Source organism: Panthera pardus, unplaced genomic scaffold (assembly GCF_024362965.1).
Source record: "Panthera pardus isolate Hobbes unplaced genomic scaffold, ASM2436296v1 HiC_scaffold_6, whole genome shotgun sequence".
NCBI lineage: Eukaryota > Metazoa > Chordata > Mammalia > Carnivora > Felidae > Panthera > Panthera pardus.
The window spans coordinates 78,052,638-78,065,964 of NW_026526991.1; the positions used below are offsets into that span (position 1 = coordinate 78,052,638).

The window sequence follows — 13,327 nt, forward strand, 5'->3', positions numbered from 1 at the left end:
CACAAATGGTGTCCGAATATGAGACACTGTGAATAAAGTATTAGTTGTCCAATGGGTATTCACTGTGGAGTTTTAGAAATCATTGAGAAGGGGAATAAAAACTATTTTGATGGACACAGTTTACAAAAGATTTTTTAGAATATAGGCTTGTAAATTTGTATAACACAGGCTTGTAAGTTTAGCATTATTTAACGTATAAAGAAACAGAATTGGTAGACTCTTTTTCTTGAGACCATGGCAGTTATTACCAGGAAGATTTGTGATTCATGGTAAATAGAGTTAAGTCTGGTTTCACAGCTTGTTAGGGTCTCTATGTTGGCAGTCCAAACTTCTGTCTCTGACAGATTTAGTCAGTAATTAATATGAAGCCTTAAGCATTCACTAATGAAGTATTCTTCCCTGTTTTAGAATTGTATTAGAAGGCCCTTTAAAGATCATCTTTTAACAATTAAGAAATATTTTTGTAAATTCATTTCTGGGATGGGGAGTATGCTTCATAAAATAGTCTCTTTCACTTTTTGGGTATCTTCTTGTATAGTGAACTAAAATTCTCTTCTCCATTCCTCTGGCATCAAAAAACCTCCAAAAACAAACAAACCCAACACATCATTTCTAGGCTGAGGACATCTATCATCTTTTTATAATATCATTGCTTTCTCTGGATGTTTGACTTACTTAACTCTTAAAAGGTAGTGTGTAAATCTGAAATAGCCTAGTATAGAGCCATTATCTTCTGTTTTCTAGAAAATTCTGTTAATGCAACTCTAAGATGACATGAGCTCTTTTTGTCAACCATAGTATATTTTAACTCATGTTTACTCATTTATCACTTAATTTTAGTGCTTTCTGTGAATTTCACAGTTGTTAAATATTTCTAGGCTATTTTAGATACTTTTAAATTGATTTTTTTCCTTATGATTAATCACTCCCCCATTTGTTAAATTTATTTAGTTTTGACCCACTTTACTATAAAAAGATATTTCATATCTTCTTTCTGGTTGGATGTTTGGAAGTATACTTCTATAATACTTAAAATTTTCTATTAACTTTTTTTACTCAAAATTATTTGATAATTTTAGTTTTTCATTCAGGTGTTTATTTTTTCAAAGTATGTTTTGTTTCTTTTATCCTTCTTTTTATATTTAAATCTTTTTTTAAACACCTTCCAAGTGCCAGGTACTTCTGTAAGTCAACTTGATTTTTACAGCAATCCAGGAAATAGATGTATATAAGCCCCATTTTACAGATAAGGAATCCAATGCTCAGAACAAAAGGAACTTCTTCAAAATCATATAGTCAGTAAGTGGTAGAGTGAGGGTAGGACCCTAACTACTCTTTATCTCTAAAAATTGTGTTCTTTATACAAGTATATAGTATCTATCTATTTACATGCTTTTCCACTGCTGTTGTCTAGAGGTAGTTACCAATCCACCAAATTTTGTTGCTATCCATGAGGTTATTTTTTCTAATTTGTACTGTGGATTTACTTTCACTTTAGGTGAGATATTAAGGTACTTTGGAACATGCCTTAATGAATAAAGACCCCAAAGGTGCTTGCCAAATACCTTCCAGCCTACTAATTTTTTGAGTTTCCTTTTATTAAAGCCTTTCTTTTGTCAAACCTCTTTTAATGAGAGTCAGTTTTATAGTGTGTAACATTTTCTTTACTTACAAACTAAAGTTGGAAGCCTTTCTGTTCATCTCAATTACATCTCTCTTTGTCTTCATGACATAAGCTCTTTCCCTTGGTGGGGATTTATTATTCTAAGACAGGGATCAAAAATAAATTTTATTATTCAGTGTGATTTGTTGATAGTGGTTGACTTCATATCTTCTGCCACCCCCGCTTTTTTTTTTTTTTTTTTTTGAGAGAGAAAGTGGGTGCAAGTGAGCGATGTGCAGAGAGAGAGGGAGAGAGAGAGAAGTGGGCCTGGAGCTCACCCAACATGAACTGTGAGATTATGACCTGAGGTGAAGTCAGAAGCTCAACTGACAGAGCCACCCAGGTGCCTGTATCTTCTGCTTCTTTACAAACCAGTCCTCAACTGGTAGAAGAGAGGAAAATGTAACCTGACTTCTTAGTTTCTATATAAATAAGGAGAAATAGGGTGTTGTCAGTAGTTTTCTGATTATGATCTAGGAGACAGTGTACTTTCTTACTTGATACGTGATAGTCATCTGTCAGGCTTTATTTTGGGCATTAGTGATATATTGGTAAACAACAGAGATCTAGTCATCACAAAGCTGAAACCTATGGGGATGCAGGTAAATAAAAAGATAGCCTTTTAATGTAATAGGTACTTTGATAGGGGGAGTTCAGGGTGTCTTAAGCCCATAAAAACACTTAATCCAGCCTTGGGAATGGCTAAAGACAGATCTGCGTTAATCCTGGGATATAAGTTTGTCAGTTGCCTTTCTCTGTACCATCATGAAACCATCCAAGAGAATCCCACTGTTTTGGAGAGCTAGAATTGCCACCTCTATTCTCCATCGTCCTCAAACAGAAACTGAGGATAATGTAGTTTTGGTAAATGTTATTGGTGTAAGTCCATATTGAGATCTTGGTAAAAGCTTTTCTGAGCCTTTGCTGTCCTGAAAGTATCCTTGCCCTTGTAAACTCCAGCCAGTCCATTTCTCATTCTTGAAATTTTACCTTCACCTATGATCTCTTGTCCCTGATAGTGGCACAAGTTAAATTCATTAAGTGATCTTCATACCTCCTAGAAAGGAATTAATAATGCCTTAATGAATCTTTTCCAGAGATTCCCCCCTTCTTAATCTATTAGGATTTATGAACATGTCTTTTGTAGAGTCCTAAATATGATGGTGTATCAAAGTACTTTAACTTGCATATAGGAAAACTCTTTTAGATTTTTGTTTTATTCTCTTAATCTTCATACTTGGAAAATGTCCAGTATGATGGAAACATTACAATCAGAAAAGCAACTATGGGGAGAAAAGACCTTTTAGGTTTCTTACTGGAAATAGATGGTACTTTTTATTGATTGGTATTTTATAAATGGGAAGCCACTTCTGGGACCCATGTGTTATGTCAGACTTTAAGGTATTATAGTTCTGAGCTTTAGAGTAGATTCAGTTTGCTCAATCTACATACACATTTATTTGAGGGGAAATTTATGTTCTGCTAACTGTATGTTTTGTCAGCTAAATATTGAAAAATACAACTCCATCCAGACTGACAAACTATTGTGAAAATATCTTAGTTTTACTTAAAAAAACAAAAACAAAAACAAAACTATTTGCTGTGTATGTATTTTAGCATTACATTGGTAAGACATTTTATTTCTGTTTGGTTTTCAATTCCTTATGCTTTAGCCAGTATTCTTTGGTTGAAAATTGACCTTTTTAGTTTAAATACTCTTCCCCTGCAACAAGAATTTAAAAAGCAAAAACAAAAACTTCAAAACTAAACTGGAGCATTTTCTTAAAATCTTTGGCTTAAAAAGGCTTATATACATAAATATGGAAAAGTTAAATTTGGGGATTAATATGTGCATCAGTGATAGGTACTTATTGCTTATCATAGTGATATCAGAGGTACTAGATATAGCTTGGTGTTGGGAGTCAGATATTTTGACTTTCTTAGCTTTGGTTACCTGAGACATACTAGTTTATTACTCAGTCCCTTCCTCAACTGAAAAAGAAAAGGGGATAAATGAACCTGTCAATTTCACAGTCACTGTTATATATGTATATATGTGTGTGCATATATATATATATATGCATACATATATATATATACACATACATACATATATATACATATATATATAAAATAAGATTCATCATCTAATCTCAGCTCTTTGGCATTAGATTTTTGTGCACTATGAATTGCTAATATGAGATGGTAGAAAGTTGCCAGTTTTAATTAGAATTTTTTTTTAACAGCTACTTAAAGCGCAGAAGAAGGCCCAGAGAAGGGAACACATGCTAAAGCTCGAGGCTGAGAAGAAAAAGCTTCGTACTATACTTCAAGTTCAGTATGTATTACAGAACTTGACACAGGAACACGTACAGAAGGATTTCAAAGGGGGCTTGAATGGTGCAGTGTATTTGCCTTTAAAAGAACTTGACTACCTCATTAAATTTTCAAAACTGACCTGCCCTGAAAGAAATGAAAGTCTGAGGTAAGCCGAAGAAAATATTTTCCTAAAAGAGAACACATAACATTTTAGCCTAGTTTTTTAGTTTTATATATTTTATAGTATTTATACATACACACACATGTACACACACATGTATATAATAATTAAGAAAACATTATTGTGATTCACAATGGGAAACATTGGCCAGACCAGACTGTGATAGGGTTGATAGGCTATCTAGAAGGGAAGTCAATTTGAATGATCTCATTAATGTGCTTTTTTTATTGTAACATTGATTTTAAAAATGATGTCTCATCAAGTTTTGCCCCTATACAAGTATTAATTATGTATATGCTTAAAGGTTTTTTTGTAATTGTCTCAGGCTATTGTATTACCTGAGAGTCTTTGCCTTCTTACTACTGCTGTACTTAAGTGGAGGTTAATAAAATTTAACTTGGCCAGTATCATTAAACTTTCAAAGTGAGATAGGGACGCCTGGGTGGCTCAGTCGGTTAAGCGTCCGACTTCAGCTCAGGTCACGATCTCACGGTCCATGAGTTCGAGCCCCACGTCAGGCTCTGGGCTGATGGCTCAGAGCCTGGAGCCTGCTTCCGATTCTGTGTCTCCCTCTCTCTCTCTCTCTCTGCCCCTCCCCCGTTCATGCTCTGTCTCTCTCTGTCTCAAAAATAAATAAAAAACATTAAAAAAAAATTAAAACAAACTTTCAAAGTGAGAATTATTTGGTGGTCTTCTTATACTGTGAATAAATACTGAGAAGCAAATCTGATAATTTCAAATACAAACCCAGCAACTTGAGGTTACCTAGTTTTTCCCAGTTATCCGTTTGCTGTTTTTGCTTTGATGGGGGAAATCATCTAATGAGCAGATCTCTGTGCTTCTGCTTTGTTAGATATGGGTCCTTCCAATGTTGTGTCTTTGGCCATGCTAAAGCAGAGTCAGATTTCAACAATTACTGGAAATCAGCCCTATATCAGGAAAAAAATCTAATAAAACTCTCAATTATCTCTATAGTCATATGTATTTTTTTTTAATTCCCATTCTGATAGTGTAGTCCATCATCATCACCTATGTGGTTGTTTCCTTCTCTTCACTTTGATGAATTTAGGGAGTGTAGCTTACTTTAATATGTGTAAGTGAAACATAATTTGAAAAATAAGCTGCTCTCTTTAAAGTCAAATGCAGCTCTTAATATTGCCATTCCACTGTTCTTCCTTCTAGGACATACACTTGATAATTAATGACACTGCATTGACAGCCTCAAACTCTTTTTGGTCTGTTCCTTAGTGGGTCTATTTGGTACAATATTTTAGTTGTTTTTAAGAGAAAATGCTTACGTTTGATATCCATAAATAGGCATTTAGTCATCTTTTACAAAATTTTAACTTTTTGAGAGAGTAAAAAGACAAAATTAACCTTGAATGTCCTGATTGTTGACGAGTTCTACCATGTAAGTTGTACTGCTCCACATGTATATGTGTGTACCTCTAAAGCTACTTCGTTCTGCTCTGCTTTTCCTTGTCAGTGTTGAAGACCAGATGGAGCAGTCATCCTTGTACTTTTGGGACCTTTTGGAAGGTAGTGAAAAAGCAGTGGTAGGAACGACATGTGAGTTTTCTCTACTCTGGACTTATGCACTAAATACTAGACTTTATGTTTAGAAGTTTAGTATGATATTGAGGGCTGAAACTGTGTCAGTTCATTAGAACTTACATGTCTGACAATGCTATATTCATAGGGAAAAAGATCTCTGTTTAGTTTGGTTAAAAGCAGCTACTGTGGGGGCACCTGGGTGGCTTGGTCGGTTAAGCGTCCGACTTCCGCTCAGGTCATGATCTCGCGGTCTGTGAGTTCGAGCCCCACGTCGGGCTCTGTGCTGACAGCTCAGAGCCTGGAGCCTGTTTCAGATTCTGTGTCTCCCTCTCTCTCTGCCCCTCCCCTGTTCATGCTCTGTCTCTGTCTCAAAAATAAATAAACGTTAAAAATTAAAAAAAAAAAAAAAAAAAAAGCAGCTACTGTATAATCATACTCACTAAATGGAACCTAGGGAGAGTTTTTAAGTGGCAAGTCACTATGATTTGAGAATAAGAGCTAAAGACTAGTGCTGGCTTCAACACCGGCTTGACCATTTTGGGGTTCAGTTCTCTGCATAGCAGTACCGTACTAGTTCTATTTAAGAATCTTAAATACATACATTGTTATGTATCGGACCTGCCTAAGAAAATGGGGATGGCTTGGCTACATAGTCTTTTGAAGCATTGTTGTCTGTCAATCTGGAAATGATCTGGAGAGAAAGAGTCTTTTGGCTTCCTAAATAGACTTCAGCCAAATGACCAAGTACAAATGAACATTAAGTACATAGTTTTGTGTACTAGCTTAGGATAATGAGAACATTACAAGCTGGTAAACATTTTTGTTAGTAGTGAATGCTTCCTTTTTTGGAAATATATTTGTAGTATAATGCTTTCAAAATTTCTATGTCCTTTCAAGTTTAAATTATAGAAATTTTTTTCTTGGTTAGAATGCGAAATGATACAAATAACTTTGAGACATAGTTTGACAGTTTCTTACAAGTGAATGCTTACCAAATGACCAAGCGATTATACGGCAAGTACCCAAGAGAATTATAAACACATGTTCACGTAAGTACTTGACATGAATGTTCATACCAGCTTCATTCATGATAGCCCCAAAGTGAACACAACTTAGATGTACATCAACTGATAATTGATAAACAAAATATGGTATGTTCATACAATAGAATCTACTCAGGAATAAAGAAAGGATAAACTGTTGATACATGCAACAACATGGATGAATCTCAAAATAATTATGCTGAGTGAAAGAAGCCAGACCAAAAAAAGTGATACTTATTATATGATCCCATTTATATGGAATTTTAGAAAAGACATAACTAGAATGATAGCAGGTCAGTTGTTGCCAGGGAGTGGGAGGAGGGGATTGATATAAAAGGGACATGAGGGAACTTTTGATGAAAATGTTTTTTATCATGGTTCTGGTGGAAGTAACATGACTATGTATCTACTAAAACTGTACACTTAAAATGACTGAACTAAAATGAATGAACTAAAATTATATCTCAAAGTTTATTAAAAAAATAATAAACAGGGCGGCTGGGTGGCTCAATTGGTTAAGCGTCTGACTTCAGCTTGCATCATGATCTCATGGTTTGTAAGTGGAGCCCGCTTCGATTTCTGTGTCTCCCTCTCTCTGCCCCTGCCCTGCTCGTGCTCTGTCTCTCTATCAAAAATAAGTGAATATTAAAAAAAAAAATACTAAAAACCTGTCATAGTACTCCTATGAAAGGAATAATAGACCCAAATCAAGTATGGGCACCCAAACGTAATTTGGGAATTATGTTTTTAGGGGATATTAAAAGTGAAATAGACTTTAGATCTGTTTATGGTGCAGCTACTTTAACATCATTTTAAGATTTTTCTTGTTCATCAAATGGTGATATGCTCAAATGGTGATATGCTAAGAGTCACAGCATAATTCAAGAGTAAAATCTTTATCATGGGATTTTGGAGTTTAAAAATCCTTTAGAGATCGTCCAAGATAGGGTTTTCTAATGGTTATGTTTGAGGAACTTTTACTTCTATAAAGCCTTAATTACTTGGAAGGTAGAATAATTGCTAGTTGTGATGTCTTTGGGACAGACAGGAAAAATGGCTTTTCTCTCAGTTCAGGGAACAGATGTGTGCTTTTGTAACATAGCCTTTGATTAGGGTCTCTGATTTTAGCCGTTTTTCAAATGGTGGAAATGGAGGCCCAGAGAAACTTAAGTGACTTGCTAAACTTTGGGATTCTGATCTTTAAAATTTATATTGATTCAGCATGACAGAAATATGGCTTGCACATTTGCTGTTCATGATACTGACCAGTTCTTTGAATCCCCCCAATGTGGGGTGTTGACATACTGTAACTAGGATAAAATTATATTAGGATTTCTATTCTAAATAATTTTCCGTGAACTATTAGGTTATGTGATAACTAAGTCTTAATCACTCTTTCTTAGACAAACACATGAAAGATCTGCTGTCTAAATTGCTGAACTCAGGCTATTTTGAAAGTATCCCAGTCCCAAAAAATGCTAAGGAGAAAGAAGTATCATTGGAGGAAGAAATGCTAATAAAATCAGAGAAGAAAAAACAATTATTGAAAACTGAATCTGTCAAAGAGTCAGGTTTGTTGTGATCTCAGAAATTCTTTATAGTAGTTGCATTTTTAATATTTACACAGAATGAGTGAAATCATTGTAAAAGGATTGCCTTATTTTAATTTGTTAATTTCTACACGCATGGAAATCTTTACTTGCTGCAGGATAAACTTAGGTTTAGAATAGGTCTCTAGGTTTTATTACTGTGATTTACAGAATGAATGCTAACAGAAACATAGGTTATCCTTTGTTACAAGAGAATACCCTGCTGAAATGAGGCCCTTATGGAATTTGAATGAACCTCTTTGTTAAATTGTTAGTAGGATAATTCCATTTAAAATTGTCACTTAAAATGTTTATGGTAGAATCCAATATGGTAGTAGAATGAGAATATAAATAATCTAAGGTTAACATATTTGGAAAATGTTTGCCAAAATCAGTAAATGTACTTTTCAAAATTCCACCTTTCTTAAGGGAAGAAATATTTTGAGTGAATGACAGTTTTGGTCCTGTCTGTGGAAGCTCAATTTATTAAAAAAAAGTCATCTCTATGGGGGTAGAGAAGGCAGAGTTCCAGTGGCCACTACTAGCATGATTCAAGTCATTTCTTATGTCTACTTTCTATTAGTTCTTAACACTTAGTCTAATGCTTTAGGGTTTCCATTCCCTTACTACCTTCCAACCTTAAACTGGCTCGTAGGAGACCTTTAAGGCCTGTTTCAATGACTAATTTTTACGCCATGGGACTAGAGGTATAATTTCAACTTGAAAGAAGCTGTATTTGTGTGTAAGAGGAGATAGTCTTATTTTCAATCAGTTTTTAACTGCAACTTGACTTTAGAAAAGTGTCATATAAGGAGAACTACTAGCTTTAGCTCGTCTCAGACCACGTGCTTTTGACCAACAAGCAATAGTGAGAATTACTCCTGCCATTAATATATTTCATTGTACTGTCCCTTTTTTTTAAATATGTTACTAGAATGAATTACAGTTGTAATAAGTCTAAAAATGTAGTTTAGTATTTGCTTAATACTCCTTTTATCTTTTCAGAGTCTCTTATGGAACTTGCACAGCCAGAGATACAACCACAAGAGGTAAGTTTCTGAAAGGTAATTTGCTGATTTTGGCTTTTGAGACTTTTGTATTGTGTTGCAGTTAGGAGCTGAGGCTCTGGAACTAGGTTTCTTAAACTTGAATCCTAGTTTTGTAGCTTATGAGCTTAGTGACTTTGGCTACGATGTCTAGCCCAGCTGTGTCTGCTCTCCTCATGTATATAGAATAGGGATAATAGTAATGCCTGCCTTATGAGGCATCTTGTGAGGATGTAAGGAGTCAAATTCTAAATTACTTAGAATTTGAATTTGACCTGGTGCACAGTAAACTGCTCAAGCGTTAGCTACTGTTCTTGGCCCTTTAAAGATGGGTAGGATTTTGCTCTCGTTAGAACTTACTCATGTTGGTAATAAAGTGTTCTCTTTTTGAAGTGACATTGAAATTCATGGAAGCTGAAAAAAACCAAAGAGTCAAAGTCACAGTATGACTGATAGAGAAATAAAGAAAAGGCTGCTAATTCAGGAAACATAAGGCTTAAGGTTAAATAGTGTAAATGTGTGTAGTTGAACTATATCCTCTGCCTTAACATTTTAGGGAGTCGGGTAGTAGAGTGGTCTAAGGTTGGCAGAGGCAGAATAACCTTGGTCAAAGAGCCTGAGTCAAGCAAACGTGGCACGGTGATGTGCAGTTCTTAGGTGGGTCAAGTATACATTGCTACTGTTGAAGTATCAAAGGTTGTATTTCTGTTAACTGAGGGAAAAGGAATGGACAAAAACATAGGATGGTCTTTTCAAGTAGGATAAGGACAGAAATTTCCTGTTAGTTTAGTATAGTGACTCAGACCAATGGACATAGGAATACTAATAGAGTTCAGTGTTCCCCTCAAGGTCTCTCAAGGTCTTTTATAAATCTTGTGACTCAAGCACGTATTTTCCTCTGGTCTAGTTTCTTAACAGACGTTACATGACAGAAGTAGATTATTCAAGCAAACAAGATGAAGAGCAATCTTGGGAAGCAGATTATGCTAGAAAACCAAATCTCCCCAAATGTTGGGATATGCTTACTGAACCCGATGGTCAGGAGAAGAAACAGGAATCCTTCAAGTCTTGGGAGCCTTCTGTTAAGCACCAGGAGGTATCAAAGCCTGCAGTTTCCTTAGAACAGAGGAAACAAGATCCAAAACTCAGGTCTACTCTGCAGGAAGAGCAGAAGAAGCAGGATGTCTCTAAACCTAAGCCAGCTCCTAGCCAGTGGAAGCAAGAAACTCCTAAATCCAAAACAGGATATACTCAAGAAGAACAGAAGAAGCAGGAGACACCAAAACCTTGGCCAGTTCAGCTGCAGAAAGAACAGGATCCAAAGAAGCAATCTCCAAAGTCTTGGACACCTTCTGTGCAGAATGAACAGGACGTCACCAAGTCATGGGCCACTCCCATGTGTGAAGACCAGGATGCAAGACAGCCAGAGACTCCAAAATCCTGGGAAAATAATGTTGAGAGTCAAAAACGCCCTTTAACACCACAATCACAGATTTCTCCAAAGTCCTGGGGGGTAGCTCCAGCAAGCCTCATACCAAATGACCAGCTCCTGCCCAGGAAGTTTAATACTGAACCCAAAGATGTGAGTTTGTTTTTATCAGTCTGCTCTGGTCAATGTAGGCATAAGTAAGGACTGGTGGTAGTCATAACTTTTTAGTCCTCTTTAAAAAGAATCTCCGAAATCTGTGTTAAATTCATGTATAAAGTATTTCACTTAACTCCTTAACATGTAATTGGTTTTCCCTTGAAATTGGAAGTAGACCTAGTCTGTGTTTTAAGCCTAAGCTGAGGTGAAATTTCCACAGTTAGAAACTATTGTTTGAATGCCAAAATTTTAATGACATGATATGACATGAAAATAGTGAATAGCTCAGACAAGACCTTAGTGTGAACACATGAGAAATGTAAATGCATGTCACAAGACGAGGGGCTTGTTTTACTGTGTTTCATTCATCATCTTCTGCCTGGCACATGGATGACCTTTTCTGACAGAAGTTACATTTTTCTGTATTCTCTTGAGTTTCTTTCACTCTTTGTAATCACTCAGGTTAGCCTGCACTCTTTGAAGAAGGTACATGGTGGTTGCAGATATTCCAGTAGTAGGTCGGGTAGGATCTGAATTAGTTCTCCATTTCTGTTTCAAAATGAGAATTTTTCTGGAAGTGGAAACTATAGGCTTTAAATATTCTGTAACTAAGTTTGGAATATGAGATTTAGTTCAAATAGAAGACCTCATTCTGTTAATGATAACCTATTTCAAGAAGATAAGAAGGCTTATAATGAATAAGCCTTGGATACACTGCTATTAAGGTTATTAAATTACAAGTTATTTACTTCTATTTAAATATGAACTTGTTACTACCTTGTTTGCTAAGAAATGTGAACTTATCTTCCTAGTGTTTTCCATCTCTGTCTAGTAGTGTTCCCTGCACTTCGTGCCATTTTAGCCAGAGGCTCTCTGATAAATCTTTGGTCCCCTAACAGTGTGAAAAACTTTTGCTTGGAGAAATCAAAGCATTGCTTTTTATAAATAAACTGCCAAAGGGGTGCCTGGGTTGCTCAGTCGGTTAAGCATCCGACTTTGGTTCAGGTCATGATCTCACGGTTTTTTAGTTCGAGCCCCGCTTCGGGCCCTGTGCTGACAGCTCAGAGCCTGGAGCCTGCTTCAGATTCTGTGTCTCCCCGTCTCTCGGCCCCTCTCATGCTCATGTGCTGTCTCTCAATAATAAATAAACATTAAAAAAAATAAAAAAAAAACAAAATCTGCCACTGCTTCAGTTTTGCTTTATGGGAAGAGAACTTCAGAGTTACTTGTCTCCCTTTGCTCACCTTTTTCCCTCTTTTCTTCAAGTGCTAATATCAATTTCAGCTTCTTCCTGACCCTATAGAAGATTGATAGCCTTATTTCATTAACCAGATATCACACAACAGTAATTGTAATATGACAACTATTTTGAGAAACTTACTTAAAAAACCCAATTTAATATTTCAGTAAAGCTGTTTTAAGAAATTTAAAATTCCATTAAGTATAGTAGTACTGAGCCTTTACCTTACCAGAATATTATGCTATATGTTGGATAGTATGTAGAATTAGTTGGAAAGGCCAAAACTCATTTAATTTGTCTTTATGGTACAGACTGCATTATATTGAATTTGCAGGGCCTTTCAGTGACTGAGAGGACACTTGTCTATATAGTACACTGTCTCTCTGTCTTGCAATCTCAGCTTTCTAGAACATGACTAAGTACAGTCAAGGACAAAATAGAGTTCAAAGCTAAAAGACTAGATAACGTGAAATTAATCACTAACGCTAATACTTTTCTCCTAAAAGAGTCTTTCGTATATTCACTTAGGATTTATTAACTCTTATTTTGTATGACACTTTTGACAAGCTTAGCTGTGTGACTTCCCAGTGAATTAGAAGGTGGAGGAGAGGAGCTGGTGGAGACAGACACTGGCAGCTGTAAGATGTTAACCATATCAGCATTAGGTCAGCATTCAGGGTATGCAGCTTTCATAAGCAACTTAGCGTGAGGACTAACCACTTTATAAACATCGTTAGTCCCCCAAAGTATACTTAACCTGATAACAAAATATAGTAGTGAATTTTTTCAACCTTAGGATGTGTTTGTATACATATTTACTTCTTAATGTTTCTGAAAGCAGACATTTAAAAGTGGAATGTGGTGATAGTAACTTTTTCTCTGGGGAAAAAAAATCATTTGCGTGTCTTACAGTTAGTGGTATCTTATAAAGAATATCATCAGCTGATTGTCCATAATGAAAAAACTTTCTGTCAAGGAAGTTTTGTTACTCTGGGTCTTCCCTTTGAAAAGAGGTTGTTTTAGAAAGATATCCATTAGAGGTATTGTGAAAGGGAAAAAGTGTTTATAAAGTTTGCTTAAATTATTTAGAAACTGTATTGTTGTGGA

At 35.6% G+C, this 13,327-nt stretch overlaps 1 protein-coding gene across 10 annotated transcripts in view; it reads left to right on the forward strand.

Annotated features, from left to right (window-relative positions):
- The window catches only part of CAPRIN2 (caprin family member 2), a 44,729-nt gene that overhangs the window by 12,997 nt on the left and 18,405 nt on the right, over positions 1-13,327 (forward strand). For 9 of the 10 annotated variants that reach the window (XM_019452370.2, XM_019452372.2, XM_019452375.2 and 6 more), the window contains exons 5-9: positions 3,910-4,148; positions 5,650-5,732; positions 8,164-8,331; positions 9,355-9,398; positions 10,303-10,977. In XM_019452370.2, coding sequence (XP_019307915.1) covers positions 3,910-4,148; positions 5,650-5,732; positions 8,164-8,331; positions 9,355-9,398; positions 10,303-10,977 — 1,209 coding nt within the window. The remainder of the gene's footprint in view (positions 1-3,909; positions 4,149-5,649; positions 5,733-8,163; positions 8,332-9,354; positions 9,399-10,302; positions 10,978-13,327) is intronic. The other variant, XM_053894764.1, reaches the window with a different exon arrangement.